Source organism: Amphiura filiformis, chromosome 1, assembly GCF_039555335.1.
Source record: "Amphiura filiformis chromosome 1, Afil_fr2py, whole genome shotgun sequence".
Taxonomy (NCBI): domain Eukaryota; kingdom Metazoa; phylum Echinodermata; class Ophiuroidea; order Amphilepidida; family Amphiuridae; genus Amphiura; species Amphiura filiformis.
The window spans coordinates 53,475,622-53,503,373 of NC_092628.1; the positions used below are offsets into that span (position 1 = coordinate 53,475,622).

Here is a 27,752-nt window from a genome sequence, read left to right on the forward strand (position 1 = left end):
ACCCACATAATGGCAGACCAATTTCGTTTTGGCACAATTGTGTTTGAAGGCGCAGCATGTCAGACAGACCAAGACACAGCCAAGGTGAGTTCTTTTTAAATCTTTTATTCTTTAGGACATGACAAGTGGTTGCAGATTCAATAGCCTTTGTTCGTATCATTACGCTGTAAAAACAGTGTTTAGAAAGTGGTGGCAAGAATGTGTTTAGAAACGTTATGTTTAGAATATGGATGTCAGATGTTTAGAAATTAAACACCATCACTGACCAATGTTGAGAAATTTGACACATGATGTTTAGCTTTTAAACATGTTTACAAAGTGGTGGCAAAATTGTGTTTAGAAAAGTATTTAAATCGCTAAACACTGTTTTTACAGTGTAGCCATCATAGCTCAATTTCGCCCCGCTGAAATTAATTTCACCGCGCTGAAATTCTTGACCAATCAAAATAGTTCCTTGTCGCCTGGACCTAATCAAAAGACAATCTGAAAATTTTGTTAAAATTAATTTCACCGAGGCAAAATTCTAAATTTCAGAGCGGCGAAATTACGAATTTCGGCGTGGTGAAATTCTGAATTTCACCGCGCTGAAATTGACCTGGCCATCCGAATCATAAATCACATAATTTCACTGCGCTGAACTTAATTTCAACATGCGCTGAAATTGACCTGGCCATTCAGAGTAATAACTAGCTCAATTTCACCGCGCTGGAATGAATTTCGGCGCGGTGAAATTCAATCCAATCAGAACTCGTCTTATAGACACTGTTAGCTTGACCGCCGTCTAAGATGAATTGGTCATAAATTCTCCACGCCGAAATTCAAATTAATTTCGACGTGGAAAAGTCGGAATTTCAGCGCGATGTAATTAATTTCGGCGCGGTGAAATTAATGTCAGCGTGGCGATATTGAGCTAGTTATGACTCTAATGGCCAGGTCAATTTCACCGCGGTGAAATGCAGAATTTTCACCCCGGCAAAATTCAGAATTTCAGCTCGGCAAAATTAATTTTCAAACTTTGAGTGGGTCTTTCTATTGGTCACTGTTTTGATTGGTTGAGAATTTCTCCACGCCGTAATTAATGTCGGCGTGGAGAAAATAATTTCGGTGAAGTGAAATTAATTTCAGCGCGGAGAAATTGAGCTATGGCCAATGATATGTTTGATTGTTTCCTGGACTGTCCTGCTTTTCGCACGGGATTTCCGCTGTGTAGCTTACACTTACGGGGGTACTACACCCCTGGCCAATTTTGTGCCTATTTTTGCATTTTTCTCAAAAATTATAGCGCATTGGTGACAATTAAGATATGCATGTTGTAGGGGCAAGGACTACAACTATTGCTCTGAAAATTCAGCAACTCAAGGCAAGTAGTTATTGATTTATTGATCAAATACTGGTTTTCCCTCATTTTTGACTGCAACTCCACAACTGCTGTCTGTGCCGAAATAAAATTTCCAGTGCAGTAGTTGTAGTCCTTGCCCCTATAATATACATATCTGACTTGTCACCAATGCGCTATAATTTTTGAGAAAAATGCAAAAATAGGCACAAAATTGGACAGGGGTGTAGTACCACCTTAAGGCAATCTTTTGTCATAGGATTCGTCTAAGTCTGCCAAAGCAGCTGCAGCAAGCCTTTATTTTTAACATGACTTCCTCAGAGGAAGTTCCTCTTTTGTGTTGTCATGAAAAACTACCAGACAAACAAGTCCACTGAAATAGAAAATGTACAGATAGAATATCCCGCCCCAACTCAACACAAAAGTTGGTAACCATGCGTGATACCAAATATCGCGGGTATTTTTACCTGTATCGAGGACCGCGAAATCGGTAAAATAGGGGTATTTAATTCGCACTGTCTGCCAAATTTGGAAAAAGGGTACTTTGAGAAAATCCGGTGATGTTGAGTGTCATTGAAAATGCTCTTTTTAATCAGTGCTTTTTATTTACGTTTGTTTGTTTGTTTTTGATATGTTTTCCCTGAATTGATCCATGCTGTTGTTTTGCACTGGTATGTTGGCTATAGAGCCTATATCCTACATGTGTGTGCTCTTTTGTTTTAATAAAGTAATAAAATAAATATAGCAAAATTATCATTGATTAATTTGTCTTTCTTTGCTCATCCAGTTTGTAATAGTCGATTCCAAGTGTAACGTTGAGCTCTTAATAGAAACCACCAAGAAACAATGGAACTTGTGTCATCCCAACCTCCTCATCTCCATCATGGGAGGAGCCTGGGATTTCCCCGTCAGTAACTGGGTCAAAGAGGTATTCAGAAGTGGACTTACTAAGGCAACAAAGGGAACAAGTAAGTATTTAATAGGGGTTGGAGAAAGAAGGTTTATACCATATCAGATATATTATCGTACATTCTCCATCGGTAATACTGAAAAAATGCACACTGGAGCAACAAAAGTAGTCATACCACCAACATGACCAATATTTTTGTAGCAAACAAAGGGAGAATGTATGTATTCTTTTTTATTTCTTAATTGTTCAATAGTGTTTGAAATGTAGGCACATTATATTTATATTTTCTGAATTTCAGAGGCATGGATCTTGACAAGTGGAACCGATGTCGGAGCCGCCAAATATTGTGCAGACTCAGTATTTGAGTCCAGGATAGTCAACGAAGGAATGGGCATCGAAAACACAACGTCAACTATAGGTATCGCTGCCTTTAATTGGCTGCTCTCTGATGTCAGGAATAAACTGGATGCTGCAACGAATTCAAGCGAACCAGCAATCATTGTGAGTGTGAGTATAACACGATTTCAGAATAACTGAGCTGAGGAATGGGCTTTCTGAAAACAACTGGAATTCCCGTTGCCAATGTTACTGGAAAAAGATGGGACTTGCAATTAAATGAATGAAAAATCACGGATTTATCCATTATTATGTTTTGATGGATCCAAGTTGTGATAATATTGGATCCAACACATAATAATGATAAAATTGGATGCTTTACGCCCAATATTTATTGGTCTCGCTATGAGTTTTAAAGTATTGGACTCGACTACCTCTCGTCCAATATTTTAAAACTCATAGCTCGACCAATAAATATGAGCTCAATCGATCCAATTTTATATCAAAATGTGCCTATCAAATTGTGGCTATCTGGTTTTGGACTATTTTTTGCTGGATTTTTTTTACTTCGGACACTTTCTGGATTTCCAACAATCAAGACTGGACCAAAAGTCCAGTCCAAAATTCGAACCCCTCTATAGGTGGTGTGCATCTATTTTCTGGAATAGCCCAATGCCCGGGGAGGAATGTAGGAGGTAAACACTCAAGGATAATCGTGAAAGGACCCCGGGAAAAGACAAAAAGGACTAGGGGCGGAAATTGAAAAAGTGGATTTTTTTCCCCCAAAATTTGACCCCAATTTTTTCCCTTGCTACGCTCGCAAATGGGACTTTTTGGGTCAAAAAAGGGACTTTTGGGGCATTTTGGGATGGGGGTCCGCCCAGCCCCCCTGCTTACGGGCTGACGGTGATGATGTGGTCATGAAAATGATAACGACGACGACGACGATGATGATGATTTTCTTTTTTTATCCTTTAATTTGCTGCAGCCTTCGTCATCAGATACAGAAATGCTACAAACAGACCGAATGCTAAACCCACATCATACCCATTTCATACTCGTTGAAGATAACGCCATGACATCAAGTCACATGAATTTCAGTCAAGGCGCTAGCGCAGCCTTACATCTTCGAGTCATGTTGGAAAAAGAAATGAGCACCTGTAAGTTTTATTTGTTTGTGTTAATTATGTTTCATTGAACGTTGTAGCATTTGATCATTGACGTTTTGTAGCCCAATAAGCCCATCATTGATTATTTTGATATATGTGACGATATCAGCAAAGAATAATATTAAAGATAAGTAGTATTGAAATTATACCTGTTAAAAATCACGTGTAGGCTATCAATATTCTCAATTGTCATTTTTATTCAATTGCTAAAGAATCTCGCACATAATTGCTGTTTCTCCACTTTTACATCTCAAGTAAACATGTTTTGTAGCGATGTTCATGTCTTATTATTTTTTATCATGATTGCAAAAGACAAAACTGAAGCCACGGAATCAGATTTCGCTGATATCATGCGAGAAGTCAAACCAGCCAATTTACCTGACCTTTTCAAAGGACTTGGACATCATTTTGACGCCGTCGAGCCATTACCCGATTGGAAGCAATCACACAACAACGATACAACATTTGACGCACTGGACATGCTGCGAAAATGGAAAACAGACGACCACAAAGGCGCTACACGACAAGCACTGATAAGGGCCTTGAAGAAGTGTAATACAGAAGCTAAAAGAAATATCGAATGGCAATGGAGAGGTATGGGCTTCTTTACTATCTCTGGGAACGTGATATAAATCATGCATGCGAACGTTAAGACATACTGGTACTTTGTTGTTGTCTTCAATATAGACTAATTCTCCTCTGTGAAAACATACCTGACTGCATGGGCGTAACAAATGGGTAGGGTGGACGAAGTCCATGGGCCCAAGGGTTCAGGAGCCAGGAAAAAGCGAATTAGGGAAAGGAAAGGGGTATAATAAAGGATATGTTAAAAGGGCCCGTATTGCCCCTTGTCCATGGGCCCCAGAATCTGGACCAGATGCTCTTGCTACGCCTCTGCCAGACTAATGACTAATAGGTCTGTAGTTGTCCTCCTTATTCCGTCTGTTGAATTTAAACTGCATGGAGACGTATCTTTCAAGACCTGTATCTTTAAAACACGCAACATCTTCCAATCTTAGGAACTATTACTGATATTGTGTTATATTTCAGATGGCCAGGTGCCTGTCGTTTGCATCTACATCGAAGGAGGACGTGGTGTTCTCCACCATGCTTGTGAAGCTGTCAAATTTGGAATACCTATCGTTGTGGTAGATAATTCAGGACGAGCTGCCAGTTTATTGGCAATGGCTTTTAGAAGCGATGGGTTGAAACGGTTAGTTGTAAAATAGAGATCAAACATTATATAAGGACACTTTTTATGCCTATAACCGCTGTTGCTAAGTGGGAACATATTCGTAAATATCTTTTTATATCAAGGTAATCCGACGGCTGAAAAACGTACTTAGATACGTTTAATGGCTGTAAAAACCCGATAGTTAGCATATGTGCTTATATCGAGCGCTTTTCAAAACATGACATTGTACCAAAGTCCGGCGCTTTACCAACTGAGCTAATGGGGTTGAGACACAAATGTGCAGGTTTACTCGTTCGTATATAAACTATGTATATCGATAATTTGCTCAAAACCCTTTACACTTTTGTGAATGGGGCACTTCATGTTTGCATGTTTTAAAAGTGTTCTATAGTAAGCACATATATGCTAACTATCGAGTTTTAGGGCCTTACAATCGCGGTTTACTAAGGAAACTTAGAACTACAGCTCAAGTTCTCATTTAGTCCAACATACACCAGAAGAATCGTCTTCTTGTTTTTTTTAATATTGTTCTACTATCTTGTTACCAATCATTATTTGGTTGCATTGCATTTATTATTACTGCAAATTCTGCTATTATTATTCGGTGGAAATTTGTATAATTTAGTGGTGTCATCAGGCGTCTTTTAATGTCTTGCTTTCCTACACAGGGATAATGATGAGTTGAAAGCCAAACTTGCCAAGATCGTGGGAAGCAGTAGTAGTGATGAGATGTTTGAATCTATCATATCATGTCTGAAGGAAAAACGATCTTTTTGGCACGTCTATTCACAAGAGTCTGAAATCGATCAGGTCATACTGGAAGCAGTAATGAGCGGTGAGTTTCATGCATATTCGTCTTCTGTATGAGTATCTCTCAAGAATGGTCTGACCAGGGATATGAGATAAAGTGATCTGACTCTAAGCTGTGGTCCCGGCCCCGGCCTCGGAGTCGGAGCTCCCGGGCAGCGGTTCCGTATGTAACTGTCATCATTCCTCAAAAAATAAACTCGGTATATCAGATCCTTAATTACCTTTCCTCCTCCTTCCCAGAGACACGATCATATTGCTTGTTATTAAAACTAAACTGAAACTCAAACTGAAAACACGATCAAATACAGACCCTTTCAAGGGTATGTGGTTCAGACATGATACGTTTGCTATATATCTTCTACAATGGTATTGAGTTAAATCGATTGAAAAGTTGAGAAAGGGGTGTGCAAAATGGAAAGGGGCGGGGAATGGAAGAGAAGAAGATATCATACCTGTCTATCTCCTATATCATGTGCGTATTTTTTTTGGGGGGGGGCTTTGGTGGCGCGAGCCCCCCGGGGTAAAAGCAGAAGACGGTCAAAACGAAGGGGCGGCGGAAGAAGAAGGGGCGGCAAAAACAGGGGGCAGCAAAAAAGAAGGGGCGGCAAAAAGAATTAAGTAAAGAAAAAGGACGGACAAATTAGAAAAAGTATAAAAAATTGTGAAAAAAATGGTACTACACTTCAAAATGTGTTGCTTTTAGGGCGCTCTTCACTTTTTCAAACCACCGAAAAAAATTGGGTCAACCTTTTCGGGCTGTTGAGTAAGGGGCGGCCAAATTGAATTTTCTTCAGCTCCCCGGGGTAGGAGCGGCCACGGTACGCCACTGTATATAGCCATCTCATCTTCTCTGGTTGCATTATGCCTATCAGGTGTAGAAATCTTGCTCTAGGCCTAGACAAACACGCCTTCATGTTACTATAACATCATAGTCTGGGGTCCAGAGGTGAATTTTTACAAACTCACTAATTTGATATATTATTTTATATTACTACAATTTGCAGCCTACATGGAAAGCTCCAGCCGTCAGCTGGATTTGGCGCAGACGTGGAATCGTTATGACATCATTACTAAAGAGTTCTTCATTAACATGATAGAAGACTTACAGTGGGATGTAAGTTTTGAATATTGTTCTCAAATTTTGTTCTCGGAGAGGAAAGTTGGCTAAATAAAACTTATCGAGAGATATAGAAGAAATGAAAACACCAAATGGGAAAAGTAAAAAAATACCTTTAGATCTAGGGACCGTTGTTGATTGATGAGGATAATGTATATGTATCAAAAAGGGAGAGGCCAAGAATATTTGGTTTCGTCAATTTAAGATCATTTTATTATTCGGATTGGAAACACAAACTATTATACAAATGAGAGTGTAGAGATTTATACGTGTTGGTAGTAGACATCAAAGAAAAGTTTAAAACTAGTCAACAACACTCACGTTTTTGTCCGAATAATGTCAGAGTAACCATACTCCGTCATCAGCGGTGCCGGGCAGCGGTGTGATACTGGTGAATGACTGATGTATGAACTTTACTTCCTGTTGACAATGTTCCTTTTTGACCTTTTGTCAGGTGTTTCTAGAAGTAAAGCGTCATAGAGAAAGAGACCAGTCCCACCCATAATAGGGACGGGGGCCGAGAACTTTCCAAAATCTATGGCACTTTACTTATATAAACACCTGACAAAAGGTCAAAAAATGACATTGTCAACAGGAAGTAAAGTCCATACATCAGTCATTCACCTGTATCACCCCGCTGATGACGGAGTATGGTTACTCTCGGGGCAAAAACGTGAGTGTTGTTGACTAGTTTTAAACTTTTCTTTGATATTATACAAATGGTAAATCAACATAGATATAGATATAGAATATGCAAATCGTGTAACAAGCATATAATTTTCATTTTAGGACTATAATGCTGAAGTCAGATACTTCGAAGAGAGACTTCATAAAGCACTAGTAAATAACCAACCTGGGTTCGTCAAGCTCTTCCTAGAGAATGGCGTCATCAATCTCCAGTCATATCTGACCAAAAAGGAGCTACAGAGTCTCTATGACGAGGTAGGTGCAAGAGGGATGGAGACGGGGAGGATGGAGACGGGGAGGATGGAGACGGGGAGGATGGAGACGGGGAGAATGGAGACGGGGAGGATGGAGACGGAGAGGATACAGAGGGAGGGAGGAGAGAGGGGGAGAGAGACAGACAGAGAGAAGGGTATTCAATACTTGATTTAAAAAAAACTTAATTGTAAAAAAACTACAGAAAACTATCCGCTTGAAACCTGAACCCTGTGTTTTGTGGTTAAAGGTTAGGGTTTGATTACGTGTTACGGTTAATGTTAAACTCATGTGGAGTATTCTAGTTATAGGCATATTTTAAACAAGAGCAACGGGTCACCTTACGAAGTGTATTTATAAAATTCGTAATTTTTTTTATTATAGGTTCAAGATACGCCATTGGACTATTTCAAAGACAGCCTCATGTACAAAAGATCAGAGGTAAGTGGTTTTAAAAATGGTGTTTGATTATAAGACATGGCTTCCCAAACCTTTTTTCCCGTGACGTAAATTTCATAAGAAAAATATGGCGCGACCCATAGCATAATACAAATGCTGTTACTTACCCAAAATTTATCGGCATACCGGGCAAAATTTCCAAGGGGTACAACTTCCAAGTCGTCCCACTGTATCGGTTCCCAGAATGGCTTTACTGAGACAATTGCACGCGAAGCGCCCCAAAATTAGCAATATCATGGAAATGTATTTTTTCCGGCAAATCCTGCGACCCCTTTTTGAAGAGACGGTTACCCCCAAAAGGGTAGCGACCCACAGTTTGGGGACCGCTGTAACGGTGGGACAATCGCAGGGGTATATGGTAGTAATTTTGCTCTCTCTATAATATAAAGTGTTACCTATTCAATTCAGTAAAAATAATTGTAAAAATATTAGTCTGCTATCTAACGTAGAGCTTGTTACATCTATATTCATTATAACCTTTAATGTTTCTTCTGTGATATCAATAGGGACTGGAGACTGTTGGAAGGATAGTACATCTTTTATCGACGCTATTTCACCCATATAAAGGAGATAACAAGACAAATGACGAGAAAGACGGCGACAATATCAACGGTACGTGTAGGCAAGCTTTCACATTGTTATTTTCTACAACTTACAAGTACCAATATGTCATGCATCTAGATTTTCAATACCAGCATGCCCTTATTTCAAGTGTTTTGGATTTTAATTTACAACATAGTTGCCCAGACACTGTTAAAATATATACTTGCTGCAATTTTACCGATATTGTAGGCATCATAGTTGTCCGAACGGATCTTTAAATATCTTCTGCAAAGATATTCAACTTTTCTGAAAATATGAATTTTTCACAAGCATATAGTAATGATGTATGGCACGTTTTACATTTCTAAGAGTTTTACATAACATATACAAGACCCCGCTGTTCCAGTAACTTATTTCCGTATAACTACAGACATTTTTTTGTTATAAGCCACCTACAATCTTAGAAATATTTGTTCGAACACTTTTAAGGCCTTATTGGAAATGGTCCCCCTTCTACCCCCGTACAATGTTGGCATGCCCAATATGCTAATCTTCACCATATCTTCTCCCAACATTGTTTGGTGGGGAAAGGGGAGGGGGCATGCTTAAGATGAACATTGAGACAACACTATTATAATTCTTAGTTTCCAGTGACTCATATAGCGTGCGCACTATGCTAAGAAGAACATAGGAATTACAGTGGGTGTTCGAACACATTTTTCCGGGATTGTCTACAAAATTGCTTAGCAAAATCATCTGATTTTAGTTTTTGGACAATAACTCTGCAGTTACGCCATCGATCTTAATGCAATTTGGCACACATATCAGAAACATGATTTGCTATCATCTCACAGAATATGGTGGAAATCAATGAATATTTGGATAGTGGTCAGTTACCATAGATTTAATATAGCGTTTTGTACACACAAATACATGCCTTAATGGTTTATGTGCTATGCTAATTGCGCATATGTACATAATAAACTAAGAGGAGGGATTAAAATTTTATTTTCAGCTAAAAAATAAAAATAAAAATAAACATTACTCGTAAATTCAATGTTATTTATTTAAATGTCACACAGTACCACTGTATGATAAATGGGGAGGGGGGTCGAGAACGAGGGAGAGAGCGAGTGATAGGAAGGAAGAGATACGCATCGGATACGCACATTATTGTTTTAAAAATAGTTTATAATAAAAACATCACTTGACCAACATTTAAGAAATTTAGCCTAATGTGTGAAATTGTGTTGTATTAAACATTTTAAATACACCATGGTTAGGATGGTCAAGTGGTAATTCGTAATGATTTACACACATAGACAAGCACGCATATCCATCGATTTACCATATAATAGAAAAGTAAATCTTATTATTCTTTATGTTTTGTGGTCAACCGTGCATACTGTGTGTTTTCAATGGGGAGATGAGCAACGATTCACCTTTACCATAAATAGGGTTTCACACTTTCAGTGTACATATTGTTATACCCACAGAAGAGACAACGCAAATCATGTTTTAATGAACTTTGCCCATGTGAGATTGCATATAGGCCTAATAATAAAGGTCATTATCTATCATGCTTATAATGATCGGTGTTTGTTTAATCGGAAGACAGCATTTTTGAAGTGTTTATATTTTCTTTTATTCCAATCAAATATAATGGCAATCATGAAAAAACTCTAAACCTGCATACCAATCATCAAAATATGTCAGTTAAAATTGATTTATGTGTCATATACATTGCGCATGTGTGTCTTTTAATGTGCAATTGGTCTTGAACTTGAAACATATTGACCAGCAAGTGACATTTGCCCTTTTTATTACTTTTTATTCTTCCTTCTTTTTTTAATTCATGGTTTTATTTTTAGTTTGATTGTTTGTTTTATCTTCTTTTATTTCTTTTTAGTGTTTTCTTTGCTATTTTGTTTTGATTTCCTTTCTTTGCTTCTTTCATCTATTTTGGGGGATTTAATGATTTTTTTCTTTGGCTTTGCTTGAATTCTATGAGGTATACTTTCGTGGGGTCGGGAATTACTGGTTTGGAAGGAGAAGTTTGGCAAAGCAATGGACTTAAGTTGGTAGATGCCGTTGCATTATTTTGCTATCTACTGCAGATAACAATGATAAATTTGCATCCCACATCCGTGTGATGTTTGCTTGACAGTGCCCTTAGTGTCATAGCAAATCTAAAAGATGGTGAATGATTTTCCAAAAAGATTTTCAACTTTTTAACTATCCAAATTGCTATGTTTTAAAATGTTTGGGGCTATGTATAAGGTATTCTACGTCTTATTCGACTTAATTTAGTGAAAATTTGATGAAAATATATGTTTAAAGTGACCGATCCCTGAAATATTTATGAATGTAATGTAATATTTTTTATTCCCTATGTTCCTTAATGTATATAAAATAACATGTCTAAGTTTCATTTCAATCACTCTACTGGATCTGAAGTTGTGAACCCAAATGTGAAGAAGCACAAACTGATTTTGGAATTCCTCAGACAATCTTAGAAATATTTGTTCGAACACTTTTAAGGCCTTATTGGAAATGGTCCCCCTTCTACCCCCGTACAATGTTGGCATGCCCAATATGCTAATCTTCACCATATCTTCTCCCAACATTGTTTGGTGGGGAAAGGGGAGGGGGCATGCTTAAGATGAACATTGAGACAACACTATTATAATTCTTAGTTTCCAGTGACTCATATAGCGTGCGCACTATGCTAAGAAGAACATAGGAATTACAGTGGGTGTTCGAACACATTTTTTCCGGGATTGTAGCTACAAGGTTTTGGTATTGATACTTTTGTAAACCATCTTACACGCATAATAACGTTCTTCTCCATGCAGAAGTAGTAAGCTGTAGGACACATTCCTTATGTATCCAGCAAGTTCTGTAAATGAAGGGGGAGGGCTGATGTCAACAAGAAGTTGGCTAAGCTGTAAAAAAGGGGAGGAGACCCTTTAATCGCCTTTTAAAATCATCTCTACGTCTTCAAGTCACCTTTTCTCTCCACGACGTCAATCATGTTTGATAGTAGAAAGAGAACCGCGCAGTTTCTTTGTTCTTCTTCTTGCAATAGATGCCCTTTTCCGTTTTAGAAGAGTATAATGAAGACTTGATATTTTGTATTTTCTGTGTTGTGTTGCTCACAGACGATATGTTAAAATACCTTATTTTCAATAAACGTGTGTTATTTCATTTAGTTTAGTTAAATTCGTTTTTGTTTTCCATACTATAGAGAAATTCAGAAATCCATTCGCGCACCTGTTTCTATTTGCTGTAATCAACAACTTTCATGAAATGGCCGAATACTTCTGGGAAGAAGGCACTGAACACATGGCGGCTGCATTGATAGCTTCGGCTATGTACAAGAGTATGACCCAGAAATTAGTAGGAGACAATGACCATCTCGCAGCAATAGCTCTGTAAGTATATTATTTCATTTTACAATATTAGAAAATGTAGGCATACTTATTATAGGTACAGGGTCTTGAACATGTCCTACAAGATGTGGCTCCCAAAACTTGCTATCGTGTAATAAACTTGCTCACATAAGCTTGTAAGACGAGCCTAATGTTTGTTTGTAGCTGTTTGTTCTTATCGATATGGACACATGGACTGAATGTGTTCCCAGCAAACAAATAATGTTTTAAAAACGTTTTAAACAGGTTTATGTATTGGGTTTGGGTTTTGGTAAAAACGTTTTCATTTAAAATAACATTATAATTGTTTAGTATCGTTGGGATTGTTCATCCGAACTGAGGAAAAATCACATTACAATAATGTTTACAATATCTCTGGTATTGCATCAATGTGTAGAGCTGTTTTGGATATCTGGCACTGATCATTCGGAACAAAATTACACTGAGAGTGTAAAATTGTTTTGTATTATCTGGTATACTGGACATGCAGACTTTGGAAATCTTAAGTTTTTCAGCATTGCTGAGTGTTGGTCTCAAGCATCTTCCGCGGCTCAAATCTTTAAAATACATATTTGCGATGTGGTAAGTGGGACATTCGGTATCAGAATAATAATAGTAAGTGTCCCACTTACCCAACTGTCCCCCAATTTACCATATCTGACTATAGTAGATTTTATTTATAATTACCTGTACATCTCAATTTCACATATGCCACCTTTGGCATGACTAGATCTCGATCGGGTCACATATTGAAAACCGTATTATCATCAGACCCTAGCCAGTGGCGTACCGTGGCCGCCCCAACCCCGGGGGGCTGAAGAAAATTCAATTTTGCCGCCCCTTCCTTAACAGCCCGAAAAGGTTGACCCAATTTTTTCTCGGTCGTTTGAAAAAGTGAAGAGCAAAAAAAAAAAAAAAAGTGTTTCAGGCGCTAGCGCCCTAAAAGCAGCACATTTTGATGTATAGTACCATTTTTTCATAAATTGTTATGCTTAATCAAATTTTCCGCCCTTTTTATTTACTAATTCTTTTTGCCGCCCCTTCGTTTTTGCCGCCCTTGTTTTTTCCGCCCCTTCTTCTCCCGCCGCTCCTTCATTTTGGCCGCCCCCTGCTTTTACCCCGGGGGGGCTGGCGCCCCCAAAGCCCCCCCCAAATACGCGCATGCTAGCAGACAGCATGAGAATACTAATCTTTATCATTTCAGTGTTATGTCTGCTATTACAAGTGTCATTAATGTAAATTGGATTACAGAAAATACGAAAACTTGGCTTGTGACATTCTCAGCGAAAGCACAGACAGTTTCGACAAAGACACAGTCCACAATCTTCTTCTCCGTACATTGACAAACTGGGACAATACAACGTGTTTAGGGATTGCTGAGGCATCGCTTTGCCAACACTTCTTAGCTCATGACTCTGTGCAGTTAATGATTGGGGAGATCTGGCATGCAGGGTTACCGGTAAGAACGTCGATTGTTTGTTTTTTTAAACGATTTTTTTTGCATAATGTGTAGATTGACGCCTTTATTATTGTAAGTGGCGTAGATTTCCTTTTGACATTAGGGGGGATGGGGTTGGAAAAAATTTCTTGAGGTATAGTGAATACATCACCTTTTGGCGACAGAATAAGTGTACGGTACAATGCGGGCGAGGGGCGCAACCAATTTGGCCATATTGAAGCTAGAAATGTAGAATGGTGAAATATTGTGTAAACGTGGAACAAATACGCGAGAAGAGCGAAAATATTGTCATTTTAAAGGCTAATTATTATGATCTAACCCACAAGCAGGCTTGAGCATGGGGGTTGATTGTATGGACCACCCCTTATCATGATTAAGGGTTTACCCCTCTCCCCCGCGTGAGGCCTATTATAGCTTTCTGCTGCTGATATTGGTATTGTGAAGTATAGCTGTCTACGGCTGATTGATAAAGTACAGCTATCTACTGGTGATATTGGTATTAGTGAAGTATAGCCGTCCGCTGCTGATATTAGTATTGATAAAGTACCGGTAGCTATGGGCTATGGGACGTTTAACTTTATATGTGTCTCAAAATTGAATTTCAAAAATCATGTTCTTTTTTAAAGTGAAGTTCAACTTCTTATTTGAGGCAAAGGGTTGTTATCTGAATTATGATATCTATAAGCCGAATCGTATGCCCCACCCTCAACACCACGACTACTCATCACAATGTTCACTTCATCTCTTCACATTTCTTTCCGAGAAATGGTTACGAAAACAAATCAAAAGGTATATGTGGTCGAATCCAACGAAAAGTGTACACGGCATGTTCAGGGCCATAACTTAAAAGTATTAATCAATTGGCATTCGTTTTTGTATTGTGTTTATTCGCCTTGATCATACGCTTTGCGCCATATATAATAAGACCCACTTCTGTGAAAAACTTAGACACAGAGACCCCAAAACATGCTATTTTTACCCATTTTTTCAAAATATTTCTTAAAGTATTTTTAAAAACATATAAATCAGTTATGAAAAGAAGTCATTGGATTGAATCTAAATTGATTTCCTGAAAGGTGTGTATTCAAAGATTGCCTGTTCAATTTTTCACATATTTGTACATAATTATGAATTTTTGTGATACTTTTTTGAGTGGTATTTTTTTACATTACCTACGAATACAATTTTTCATAGCACTAGATATATCTTTAAAAATGGAAATCACTAATAAATGCGCAATTGATACAAGCTTTGATATGTCCAATACTGAAATGCATTGCATTCGGACATCTTTATTATTGTGTTTAGCTGCCAGAAATTCTAAATGGCACAAAGGTAGGTTTGGTAAAAAATATGCATTACCTCCGAATACATGTTAAAAGCTGTGCCATTTCCACAAAGTGAGAGAATAGTAAACAATAGTTAAGCAATAGGTGCAGGGTAATACACTCTTTATTTCTACCAAGTTTCAATAGCCTGCGTTTAAATAAGATGTCAGCAATAAAAGCAAGTATTCGTAGGTAAATTTCGGTAACCGAATGTTACCTACGAATACAATTTGACATCATGACAGTATTGTGAAACACCGCCATTCATGCCAATGCCCATATTGGTACATAACAAAGGCCTGTATGTTTGCTATCAAATCATTTGTCAATGAAAGTTGCGAATTCACATACATGCCCACCATGCAAAACTGAATACGGCTTAATTGGTGAAAAATATGTACTGAAATAGACGACGGTCTGCTCATTTGAAAGAAAAATCAGATTCAAAGAAGATTAGAAGGGGATAAATACTTGGATTTGTCAACTGTCATGTGTGCTTCATTTTAAATGTTTACCGACCTTCTGGTTTCTGAGTAATTTGTGTCCAAATTGATTTATTCGAAGGTAACTTTTGGCGTTTTCGCTAAGGTTACCTACGAATACCATGGAAAAAACGACTGTTCTCATTGTCTCATGATCTAGACAACACATTGATGGACCCTGGTATAAAGCTAATTGTAATTGCCCTCAAACGAAAGGCCACAAGACGTAACTGACTCCAAGATGGACTTCACAAGTCTGCAATAACGGTTTTAAGCGATTTGTGTGCAATTAACAAATTAAAGTCACTTTAGTGCCTTTGTTTCTTACTTCAATCCTCTTTCAACCGCTGTGAACCGACATTATTAATACATGATAGGGTCTAAAGTATCAATAAATGCACATAAAAATAATACATTCAAAGTGCTTTATATAAAATGAAGTTTTGATTGCGATATCCACCAAAAGTCTAATTCTTACCTACAAATACTGAAATGTTACTTACGAATACAGCATAATACATGACATGTGTAATGAAGTGTCTCTACCAATGGAAATTAATTGTCAAAAACTTTAAGCGGTACCCCAGGACACTATTATTACCCATATACGGATTCATTCAACAATTATTTATTATGTAAAATTACTGATTAACTACTTGTATATCAAAATGAAGTGGTCAAAATCTTGCTAAAAGCATCAAAATGTTTTGATCTAAGGTAATAGCATTTATTCATTTGGACGTACCATCTGAAAGAGATCTAAAACTACCATTTTATTAATTCATTACCATAATAGCAAAATTTAAACCTCTAAACTCAATATAGATATTGTTAAATCGCTCATGTTACCTACGAATACCCGGGTTTCTTCACCTTTTCATTTTATAAAGCGTTAGGTGTATGCGTATAATTTCTAATATTCTTGAAAACATATATCCTACTCGTTCTAATACAATGTGTAAATTGATTCATACTCATTTGATAAATAAAATACAGAAACTGACCTAAACTTCATTTTCAAAAATAAACTAGCATAAATTGACTAAGATCATATTGATCGCGTTATAAAAATAAAACAAATATTTTCTGGTTGAGCTAGCATTTTCCTGACACCCTGTGGTCTACATTACACGAAAAAAAGCGTTAATGGGAATATTCCATTTGTTTTAGGTTGATTAGTATTGCGATAGTGAAGGCATCCTAGTGGTATTCGTAGGTAACATTGGGTTTTGATATCACATTTACTATCACACGTCCTGGATTTATTTTTCAAGATTAGTAATGGCACTTTTGGTTCCTATAAGGCCAATATGTCATCAATCAATGGGCAAAAGGAAAAAATTGTGGAGACATTTTTATTTCGGACTTTTATTTTTGGCCCGTGGACACTTTTGGTTGGATTCGACCATGTACGTATACTTAAATTATATTTTCAACCTTACAGGTTCATATGGATGTTATGTCGAAACCCTCGATCACAGATAGGTTGACCAGAGCAGAAAAAGTTGCACCTCATGGCAAACAAAATGGCCATGCTAAAGCTAGACCACAATCGGTAGGTTTAAAGTCGTATCGTGCCGAATGAAATACGCTGAATAAAATTCTCCATCTATCAACTACTTTATTTTGAATTTGATTTTAGGGTCTGTAAGAAATTGTTTTTGTTTAAGTGTTCGGATACTTTTGTGGCAGTAGTCTATTATCGATCGCAATTATAGGGTTAGTCTCCACAGCAGCCAGTTTGGTTCCGCTCCCTCCACACAAACAGTCTGCCAATGATCACGAACTGGTCCTTTTTGATTCGCTAACGGTTTTCTGCCGACGTCATCCAGCTTGACGTCAAACAAAGCTTTCAATTGGTCGATCGGCTAGACGGCTACTTTATTATTCATGAGCAATTTTGACCTGCCATCTCGCCAGCTGAGTGAGGTCAATCAAGTTCCCGTATGTCCAGCTCTACGGCTACAACCGTGCAGCCAATCAGAAACGGCGTTATAAGTGGCAATTGGCAGACTGTTTGTGTGGAGGGAGCGTAACCAAACTGGCTGCGGAGGAGACTATTATAGGGTATACTTTTTTTTATTATTAATGTTTTTCTTGTCAAACCAGGTTCAGCGTGAACTTTTCCATGCTGTCCGAAAATTAGCTAAAAACTGAGAAAACATTCATTGAACTACAGCGTCTGAGTGCGCCAACATCCACTTCTTTCGTCTATGTAATAAATATACATTATAGGGCCCCATATCATCACATATTTAACTGTATTATTTTCATACTATTTCAACAATTTTTTATAGGCGAAAGCTTCAGTAGACAAAGGAAAAGGGTAAGTGACTTATAATGGTTTCATAAATGAATGGTTACCGTAATGGAATTTGAATTCTAATTTCTATACTGGCGTTACATTTTGCGTTTCTTAGTTTTTAAAGTCGTTGTTATATATTCGGGCGTAGGCCTACCATGACATAATATAAAGCCCCACGCACAAAATCCTATACAGGGTGTAACAATCAAATTTGTACAATTTTGAAAATAGAATGACACAAGTATGCCGCCTATTTTTTGGTTTGATATCAATATGTCTATCAAGATAATTTCTTTAGCCACCAGATAAGCTTTGTTTCAATAAAATCGTAGGTATACAAGTGAAGTTATAGCCAATTATGTAACCTAGTCTTAAAACCGCTTGGGCCACTTTTGTCTAAGTGTTACAAAAGTGACTGAATAGAGTTGAACCATGGACCAGTTGGACGGTGCTCTTATGATAGGTCAATTTAAACAATGGGGTTTTCGAAGTGGTAGAAATGATTACCTAATAGAATATCTCCTTGAGTTTTTGAAAGTCACAACTATATAAGCACTGACATAACAACCTCATTATACTAGAAATCGTGGCTGCAGCTCAACACCTTCAACCCCAATTCACGTTGGAAGAGCGTATTTTTATGGTTGTGACATTCGGTAGCACATGGAGTCAAGCAGAAACCATCAGATTGTTTATAGCTCATTTTCCAAACTCACGTCTTCCTTCAAGGCATACAATTACATATAACTATATGAGAAGTATGTAAAATTTGTTGACAGAAATGCTGGCAATAGTGGTCGCCCCAGAACTGAGAAATTACTTTATTTATAAGATAAACGAAAGAGATTTCATGACTTTATTTATAGATTTTAAAGAAATATCATATTATTATAAGTTCATGTTAATTATATGAAGAAACACCACTTATAATTCTTTTGCGTCAGTTCTTTGATGTTCAATGCACGATAAACACAATCTACGCGGTTCAAACTTGATATACGCTAATATGGCAAAAGTGGCCCAACACGTTTTCTGGACGATTTAATTAATCGGACATAACTTTTGAACCCAAGCTAGTAAAGAAACCAACTAAACGTCTTCTTTTAGCCAAGATATCACTAATTCTATTGCATATTACATTTGTGCCGTAACTCTTTTAGTTTTTTCATGAGAAGTCAAAATGCAATTGTACAAATTTTATTGTTACACCCTGTAGGTTCGACAGGATCGAGGAATGTGTCAGCTTCGATTTTGTATTATATTAGTCATTTTAAACCCATGGGTTGTAGTTTGAATGGATATATCTAATTATAACAACAGCGTTATTATAGACACCTAAGCATATTGAAAACCCTATACCATGTTGGTTAATGATATCAATAATATTCAGTTATTACATTTATTCATCAAATTTCAAATGAAACGCAAGCCGAATTTGCTAAGTAAATGTGCGTCACAATAATGTATCACTCCTTATCATTTCTTTCCTACTGCAGCAAACCAACAAGAAGGAGGAGACGTTCTCCATTCTCACCCAGTGCAAAGGTCTTTTACTACACTGTAAGTAAGCTGTAATTGTTTTGTTTTGTTTTTTGCCAGAAGAGAGTGACAATCAATCAATATTATAAGTTAATCAATCCATCAATCAATCAATCAATCAATCAATCAAATAATCAATCAATCAATGTAAAACATAGTTTTTGTTATAGTTGCTGACTGCTCTTATGTTCTCACATTGCTATGAAATTAAAGACACTCTAATAATAACGATGTATACCGTCTTTCGCTTCTTCACAGATGTCTGAAATTCTACATGTGATGCTATACACATACGTGGTCATTTCCAACCAATTATCTGCGTCCATTCCGTCGTGGCCAGAAATACTCTTAATTGTGTGGACATCCACGCTGATTGGAGAAGAAATCAGACAGGTATATTTGGTTTTGTTTGATTGTTAGAGTTTCACCCTATACAGGACGATTAGTTCAGTGGTTAGAATTCTCGCTTCTGGTGCACGAGGTCCCGGTTTCGATTCCAAGCGGTGGGAAACTTACTGGGATATTGACATGGAAAAATAAAGTCTGGATTTAATCCGGGACAAACTTCCGCTATCCTCGTGGTGCATAATTAAAAAGACTAGTTTGCTTATGACGTCCTGATAACCAGACTAAAAATGCTGCAGTGTACTGCGCAGATCAGCAACCAATCACGTCGCGCCTTTGCCCTGACGTCAGACGCAAACTAGTCTTTTTAATTCGGTCTTCAATTATATTAACCATGAGATAATTCCGTCCTTCGGTATGGACGTTAAGCCGTCGGTTTCGTGTATAGAAGAGCCATACCTCTACAGGTATCTAGTAGGCCCCTAGTCAGTTTCAAGAAGAGTAGGGTGTTATCCCCTGACAGCTCCCAACCCATGGACCCCAACGGAAATAAACTTCAGTTGAGGCTTTCTTGGGTTGTGATGGTTGTTAAAACAAACAAAAAATCAAATCCAGTCAAATCAAGAACCCTTTTGGAATTTTTTTTCGCAGAGTGGAAGATCTATCCCTACTTGGTAATGGTATAATACTGAAATATGGTATAAGAGATCTCAGCTATATATAAATAAGAGTTGTCGTTAAATAATAATGAATACTAATTTTATTCATTGTTTCAGTTCGCACAAGAAATAAGGCATGGTAAATGGATAGAATACATATCGAACTATTGGAATATAATCGATATTGCAATGCTGACACTATTCGTGTTAGCAATAGTACTCCGTTTTATTCCGGCTACACAAGAAGCTGGCAGAATACTTCTGTCCGTCGATTTATTCCTTTTCTGCTTCCGGTTTTTGGAGCTTTTGACGTTATCAAGACAGCTAGGACCTAAAGTGCTTATGATCTTCAAAATGGTAATTTATATCTTAAGATATTAACATTATTTTAGTATAGCTGTTGAAATATATCTTTTTACATTTTTTGGCATATATTTATCTTCTTTCGAAGCAGCGATATGTGCTTTCTTCTTTCTGTCTCCTCTCCTCTCCTCTCCTCTCCTCTCCTTCTTTTCTCTTCTTTTCTCTTCTTTTCTCTTCTTTTCTCTTCTTTTCTCTTCTTTTCTCTTCTTTTCTCTTCTTTTCTATTCTTTTCTCTTCTTTTCTCTTCTTTTCTTTTTCTTTCCAGCCATAATGTTCTACTTTAATAATAAGCTTAATATTTCATTTGCATACAGTTAGTTGACTTACTCTTCTTCATGTTTTTTTTTGGCATATATTTATCTTCTTTCGAAGCAGCGATATGTACTTTCTTCTTTCTCTCTCCTTTCCTCTCCTCTCCTCTCCTCTCCTCTCCTCTCCTCTCCTCTCCTCTCCTCTCCTCTCCTCTCCCCTCCTCTCCTCTCCTCTCCTCTCCTCTCCTCTCCTCTCTCTCCCTCCCCCCCTCCTCCCTCCCTCCCTCCCTCCCCTCCCCTCCAGCTCCTTTCTTTCCAGCCATAATGTTCTACTTTAATAATAAGCTTAATATTTCATTTGCATACAGTTAGTTGACTTACTCTTCTTCATGTTCATCCTGCTGGTCATAATTGTCGGCTATGGCTTATCAGTAATGGCGGTCCAATACCCACGAGCTGTGGACTTCTTTGAGCCATGGGATTACTTCAGGAATATATTCTACGTCCCATATTTCCAAATATTTGGTGAACTCTTTCTTGAAGACATCTTGGCCACACCATCAGATGGGACATGTACAAATAATGTTACTGCTATTGGTCTTGGCGCTACAATGTGTCCCCACCATTCACTGATAGGACTGTTGCTTCTTGCTGTCTTTATGTTGCTGAGTAACGTTCTACTTCTTAATCTTCTTATTGCAATATTCAGGTAATTATAATTGTGTGATTGTATACCATAACGTTTAGGCCTACTCATCGTATTGTATATATCTATTATTTCTTTTACTTTGTCTCCATAAAGAAACCAACAAAACATCTTTTCGCTGTAGACTGCAGAGCGGCTCAACAACATCATATGCATGTTAAGTTGCTCAAATTTAAATGTTAGTTAAAGGAGTCTGATTGTATGTTGCATCTTCTCTGGTTTGAGAAGCCCCCCCCACTGTACCAACATGAAATCTTGACTATTTGCTTCATAGAATATTAGAACAAGTATGTAAAATAACGGTTAAAATCAAATATTGTTGAAACGGCAACTGCTGGCGCAGCAATGGTAGGCCTGAATATTGATTCATTTTGAATTGTGACATTGGTATACTTAAGGTATTCCAATATGAATATGACGGAGTGAAACTAATGCCTCCCCTAAACAAGACTTATCTATTCATGTCCATTCTTATGTCTTACTTTGCTTTCTTATTATTAGTGATACATTTGCCAAAGTACAAGAAGAGACAGACGTGAGTTGGAAATATCAATTCTATTCCATTACTAAAGAGTATTTCCAGAGGCCTATCTTAACACCACCGTTCATTGTAATCGTGAATTTATATCGGTCTATTCGATGGCTTCTACGGATACTGGAAATCATGAAATGGCATCCGATCAAAATGCGTGAGTATTAAGACTTATTGCCGGAGACTTATTCATTATGTATAACTTTGATGCGAATAATGTTAACCGAATGATAGGGTAGATTACTCCATGAACTTGATGAGCAGATGATGTGTCCAATGTGTAAAGCAAATGTCGGGATGCCCGGACGGGATGACGTTCGGTTAAATTAATCCGGCTTTCCAGATCGTGTTATTTATTTACTTAACTTACTGGAAATTTTACCTTAAATTACAGAACTTGAATTCTTTCCTGCAAGAATGGAGAAACTAATTAAACTAGAGGAAGCTGCCGCTTACAACTATATAACAAATAAAAGACGACAACAATACAATCAAAATCTCTGCCGATGTTATCATCATACTGAAAGAAGGTATGTATGACGTCTCTGTGCTGTGTTCACTAAAAACTTCAACCGGTTTGTCAATAAATAAGTGGCCCTTAAACACATACTATACGATTTCTATCAAATTTTATTTTTGTTAAATTCTTTACTCAAAACCACAGACTCAAAATGCTGAAATAATTTTAGTAATAACTGCAAAGGTTTCTGTCCATTTATAACAAAATAACAAACGAAATAAGAAGATAAAGTATACCAACGAATCGTACATTATGGTATGACTCTAATCCTGACCCTATCCATATCTGTAACAAATAACTCGAGCCCATACCAACTCTAAATCTATAGGCTCCATACACTCTTAATCCTTTAGATATCGGGGTTGATAAGGGACAATCAGAGAATTAAAATTTGTTTGAAAGTTGTCAAAGTAATACATAAGTCAAACATGCGTTCATCCATTCAAGATTTATATCTTATTCTCCCTATATTTCGAAGTACATGTATAAATATAATGACATTGAACGAAATGTCCGCTATAATTATGGTCAAAATGATAAGAAAGAACTGTCAAAAGCTTCAACTTGCTAGCTAAGATCTTCATACCAGTACTTGTCAGTTTTATATACTATTAATACTAATTAACATGGTTTTGATCAACTATTTTTTCAGCAAAAAACGAATTCTCGATCGATTAAATGAGATTGGAGAAATGGTAAGTTTGTATAATGAGCAACATGTTGAACTTAAAATAACATGTGCTCTATCACTGTGTAGGGAGGGGTGTGTATATTGGGGTATGCAGGGTTGGTGTGTGTTTGGGGTTGTGGGGGTTGGGTAGGGGTAGACTGTATGTGTGTGTGTGTGTGTGTGTGGGGGGGGGTTGTGCATATATCGGGCATGAATGTGTTTGTGATTTCGTTTGTCATCACAGATATTATTTTTATGAGGATATCCAGAGGTAGGAAAGAGTACTTTTCTATCAAATTTGCTTCATACGCAGCACAATAAAAGATATTTAGCGAATTGGTGTGTGGGGTGCGTGGGTGTGTGAATGTGGTGGTGGTGGTGGTGGGGGAGGGGTTGCTGGTGCGTAGGTGTGTTAATGTCGGTGGATCAATTTGTGAGTGTGTTCATTTGTCACCACAAGTATTTTTGTAAGGATATCCTGAGACAGGAGAGAGCACTTTACTATCAAATTTGCCCACAAAATTGCTTTATATAAGCACATCAACTATAGCAGCGATATTGGTGAATTGGTGTGTGGGGTGTGGCGGGGTGTGGATGTGGGAGTGGGGGTGCGCCTCGTATATGTGTTAATGTTAGTAGGTAAATCTGTTTGTGTGTTCACTGTCACTGTCATCACAAGTATTATTTTTGTAAGGATATCCGGAGAGAGGAAAGAGCCCTTTACTATCAAATTTGCTCTATACGCACATCAAAATAGCAACATAATAAAAGATACTTGGTGAATGGGGTAGAGTGGGATGTGATGGCGTGTGGGGTAGGGTGGGATGGGTGTGCGTATAATGTGTTAATGTTACCGGTGGACCTGTTTGTGAGTGTGTTTGTATGTTCGCTGTCATCACAAAGTATTATTTTTTGTAAGGATATCCTGGGACTGGAATGAGCACTTTACTATCAAATTTGCTTTATACGTACATCCATTATATAGCAGCACACTAAGAGGGAATGTTTGGTATATTAATATGTTAATGTTACCGGGTGGATCTGTTTGTGAGTGTGTTTGTATTTTTGCTGTTATCACAAGTATTATTTTTGGTAAGGATATCCCCCGGGGATATCCTGGGACTGGAATGAGCACTTTACTATCAAATTTGCTTTATACGTACATCCATTATATAGCAGCACACTAAGAGGGAATGTTTGGTATATTAATATGTTAATGTTACCGGGTGGATCTGTTTGTGAGTGTGTTTGTATTTTTGCTGTTATTACAAGTATTATGTTTTGTAAGGATATCCTAGGACTGGAATGAGCACTTTACTTTACAATTTGCTTTATACGCACATCAAATATAGCAGCACAGAGTCGGTTTGTGAGTGTATGGATATCCCGAGCCAGGAAAGAACACTTTACTATCAAATTTGCTTTTATTTGCGCACATCAAGCATAGCAGCACGATAAAAGATGCAGTTGTGTAGGGGTATAGGGTGATTACGTTGGGTTTTTTTTTTAGGGGGGGTGTAAGGTGTTAGTTGGTATTAGTATGGGGTTGGTCTGTTTGTGAGTGTTCAAGTATTCACTGTCACCAGAAGTATTATTAATTGTAAGGATATCCTGTGACACGAAAGAGCATTTACTATCAAATTTGCTTTATACGCACATCCATTAAATAGCAGCCAGCACAATAAGAGGGAATGTTTGGTGTGAAGAAATTGGTGTGAGGAGATGCGTGGGGTGTGGTGGCGTGTGGATGTGAGGGGTATGCGACAGGCATGCGAATTGTTAATGTTAGTGGGTGGGTCGGTCGGTTTGTATGTTCACCACAAGTATTATTTGTAAGGATATCTCGAGACTTGAAAGGGCACTTTTACTTTACTTCTTTTTACGCACATCAAATGTGTTATCCAAACAGCTCGATGAAAGTGCACATCTGGTTCACTACAATGTAATGCAAGTTACCGTTTTTTAATGTTAAACAGAATGCACACAGGTGCTTACACTTTCATAAAATTACAATCTCGGTAAAATGTTAATCAGAAAAGAAAATGTTTAAGAGTTATTTTGACGGGTAGGGTTTCATGTGTTTAAAATGTAAATCCCTTTAATTGACTTGTCATTATTTTTACTTAGCTATACAGTTTGGTGAAAGTACATACCTGGCTCACTAAATGTCGAGTTAATGTGTTTTTTTTGTTGAAAACATGTTAATCAGAATGCAACAACGCATAAAAAGTCTGCAAAATGCATAAAATGCACACAGGCGTTTACAATTTCATAAAATTACAATCTCTGTAAAATTTTAATTACAATAGAAAATGTTATTTGAGTTATTTAGAAGGGTAGGTTTTCATTTGAAATATAAACCCCTTTAATTGACTTTTTACAGCTTGATGAAAGTACACAATTGGTTCACTAATGTTGCGAATCCGCATGAGGCTTTCCCCCACAAGTGATCGTAATATTTGGGGAGAAAGGGCGTTGCCAGAAGCTTTGTAAGGTTGCTTGATTTTTTTCAAAATGAATGTGATTACCACATCAAGCTAAACGTTTTTGCACAGAATATTTTGCCTCGACCAGTCTTACTTTGTGGAAGAATTTCCTGCTCATTAGTGTAGCTGAAACTTGAATATAGAAATATTTTAAGCACGGATTTTTAATTCTCACTGCACGGATTTTTATTCTCACTGCACGAACCTGCCAGGAGGCACTATAGCCCCTGAACAGCACAATAAGAGATGTTTCATGTAGGTGCGTATATGGGGTGGTGAGATGGGGTGTGTGGAGGGGTGTATGTGGGGTACGTATAGATCGGGGACTGTTAGATCGGGGTGTGAGTGATGCATTTGTGTGTTTATATGTCACTATTATATTATTTTCGTAAGGATCTCCTGAGATTGGAAAGCACTTTGGAATGTGAAATGTGCATTGCCTTTATAAGGTGTTTGGCGAATTGGTGTGAGTGAATGGGATGGGAGTGTGCAGAATGTGTTTAGGGGGGGGTATGGTATGTGTTAATAAATTGTGTGTGTAGTTAAGTTTTGTAGTTGTGCGGATTCACGTGGTGATGTCTGTCTGCCTGATTATGGGTCTATTCACATTTCAATTTTTATGTGGCTAATTAATTGTTTCATTATTATTCTTTTCTGTTCAATATTTAGCCCAGCTAGAGTGCATCATTCACCACGTATGTTAGCAACACAGGACAGTAGAATGTGACGTCTTTTTGCCGAAATAACGTAAAATGGTACATGAATGAAATGGAAAAGGAACCGTCCAGTTTAAATGAGAAAATATCCGTCCATTTTAAAGATATTTGTAATCAAGACTTTTACTACTTTTAAAGAATATTTTAACACTGAAGTTAAAGTGATTTTATTTTTTTAGTAATATAGATTTATCTCATCTCTCAAATGTTAAGTGTACATGCTTAATATAATGTCATGTTAACTATGGTAAATACATAAAGCAAGGGACTATATTGATGATATTGAGTAATATTTAGAGAAGTCCTTTTCAGAGGGATGAGCTTTCGGAACTCTAGCGAGTGCCATCTTCAGAGCTTTCTTCAATGCCATCTTCAGAGCCTTTCGCTCTGAAGATAGCACTCGCCAGAGTTCCGAAAGCTCATCCTTATGAAAATGACTTCTCTAGAGGGAAAGATTAAATCTTACTTATGTTTACCGACAAAGTAATTTGAAATCGTATCTATTGATGATATTGCTGACTATAATTATTGAGGACCCGATTTTCGCCCAATTATGTAATGTGCCCTTTGTTTCCGCCTATAATTACGGACCGTGGTCTCCAATTGCAATCTTGTGTTTTAATATTGAACACTTTTGACATGATTTATCCTCTTTTTATTGAAAATGGATTAAACTTAAAGAAAGGTGGTCCGATTTTTCTTTTTAAATATGGTACAATGGAATTATCTACCTTACATAATGTATTGAGGCCCATAAATAAAACAATCAGATTCCACATATTTTGAGTCAAATCATGAGTTAAACCCGGTAAATTCAAAAGACTTGACCCACTTCGTTCAGCGCCATCCTATTGTGTCCGCCATATCTCAAAAAGGCTAATACAGGGTTTATGCATAAAGAGCACGAACGTTTGGGAAAGGTTTCAAACAAATAATAAAGACACTGATGTGATGATGAAATTGCGTAAGTCGGGAAATATCTGCGTCGCAATGTTTTGTTTGGGTTTTAGGAATTTGACCTTAAAATTTACGACTTCATGACATTATCATTCGAAATCAACAAAAGATATTTCAACAGTATATGGCCTCATTCTTTCTCTAGAATGGTTTGTACATGTATGTGAAATAGCTTCAACAATGGTTCGT

The 27,752-nt window shown here is 37.4% G+C and overlaps 1 protein-coding gene across 1 annotated transcript; it reads left to right on the forward strand.

The window, feature by feature from the left end:
* LOC140148800 (transient receptor potential cation channel subfamily M member-like 2) lies at nucleotides 1-26,967 on the forward strand. Its single transcript, XM_072170874.1, has 23 exons — nucleotides 1-84; nucleotides 2,124-2,304; nucleotides 2,545-2,753; nucleotides 3,571-3,742; nucleotides 4,064-4,345; nucleotides 4,802-4,964; nucleotides 5,615-5,781; nucleotides 6,761-6,870; nucleotides 7,663-7,815; nucleotides 8,197-8,253; nucleotides 8,778-8,883; nucleotides 12,062-12,248; nucleotides 13,497-13,704; nucleotides 16,959-17,069; nucleotides 17,812-17,840; nucleotides 19,316-19,379; nucleotides 19,617-19,751; nucleotides 20,480-20,719; nucleotides 21,345-21,685; nucleotides 22,184-22,371; nucleotides 22,609-22,744; nucleotides 23,387-23,429; nucleotides 26,560-26,967. The coding sequence occupies exons 1-23, from the start codon at nucleotides 10-12 to the stop codon at nucleotides 26,566-26,568; spliced, it is 3,366 nt and encodes a 1,121-aa protein (XP_072026975.1). The 5' UTR covers nucleotides 1-9; the 3' UTR covers nucleotides 26,569-26,967.
* The last annotated feature ends 785 nt before the right edge of the window (nucleotides 26,968-27,752 follow it).

Coding starts and splice junctions, on each gene's coding strand:
- LOC140148800 (XM_072170874.1), top strand. CDS start 10: ATGGCAGACCAATTTCGTTTTGGCACAATTGTGTTTGAAGGCGCAGCA. Junction 4,965..5,614: donor AGAAGCGATGGGTTGAAACG/GTTAGTTGTAAA, acceptor TTTCCTACACAG/GGATAATGATGAGTTGAAAG. Junction 6,871..7,662: donor TAGAAGACTTACAGTGGGAT/GTAAGTTTTGAA, acceptor TTTTCATTTTAG/GACTATAATGCTGAAGTCAG.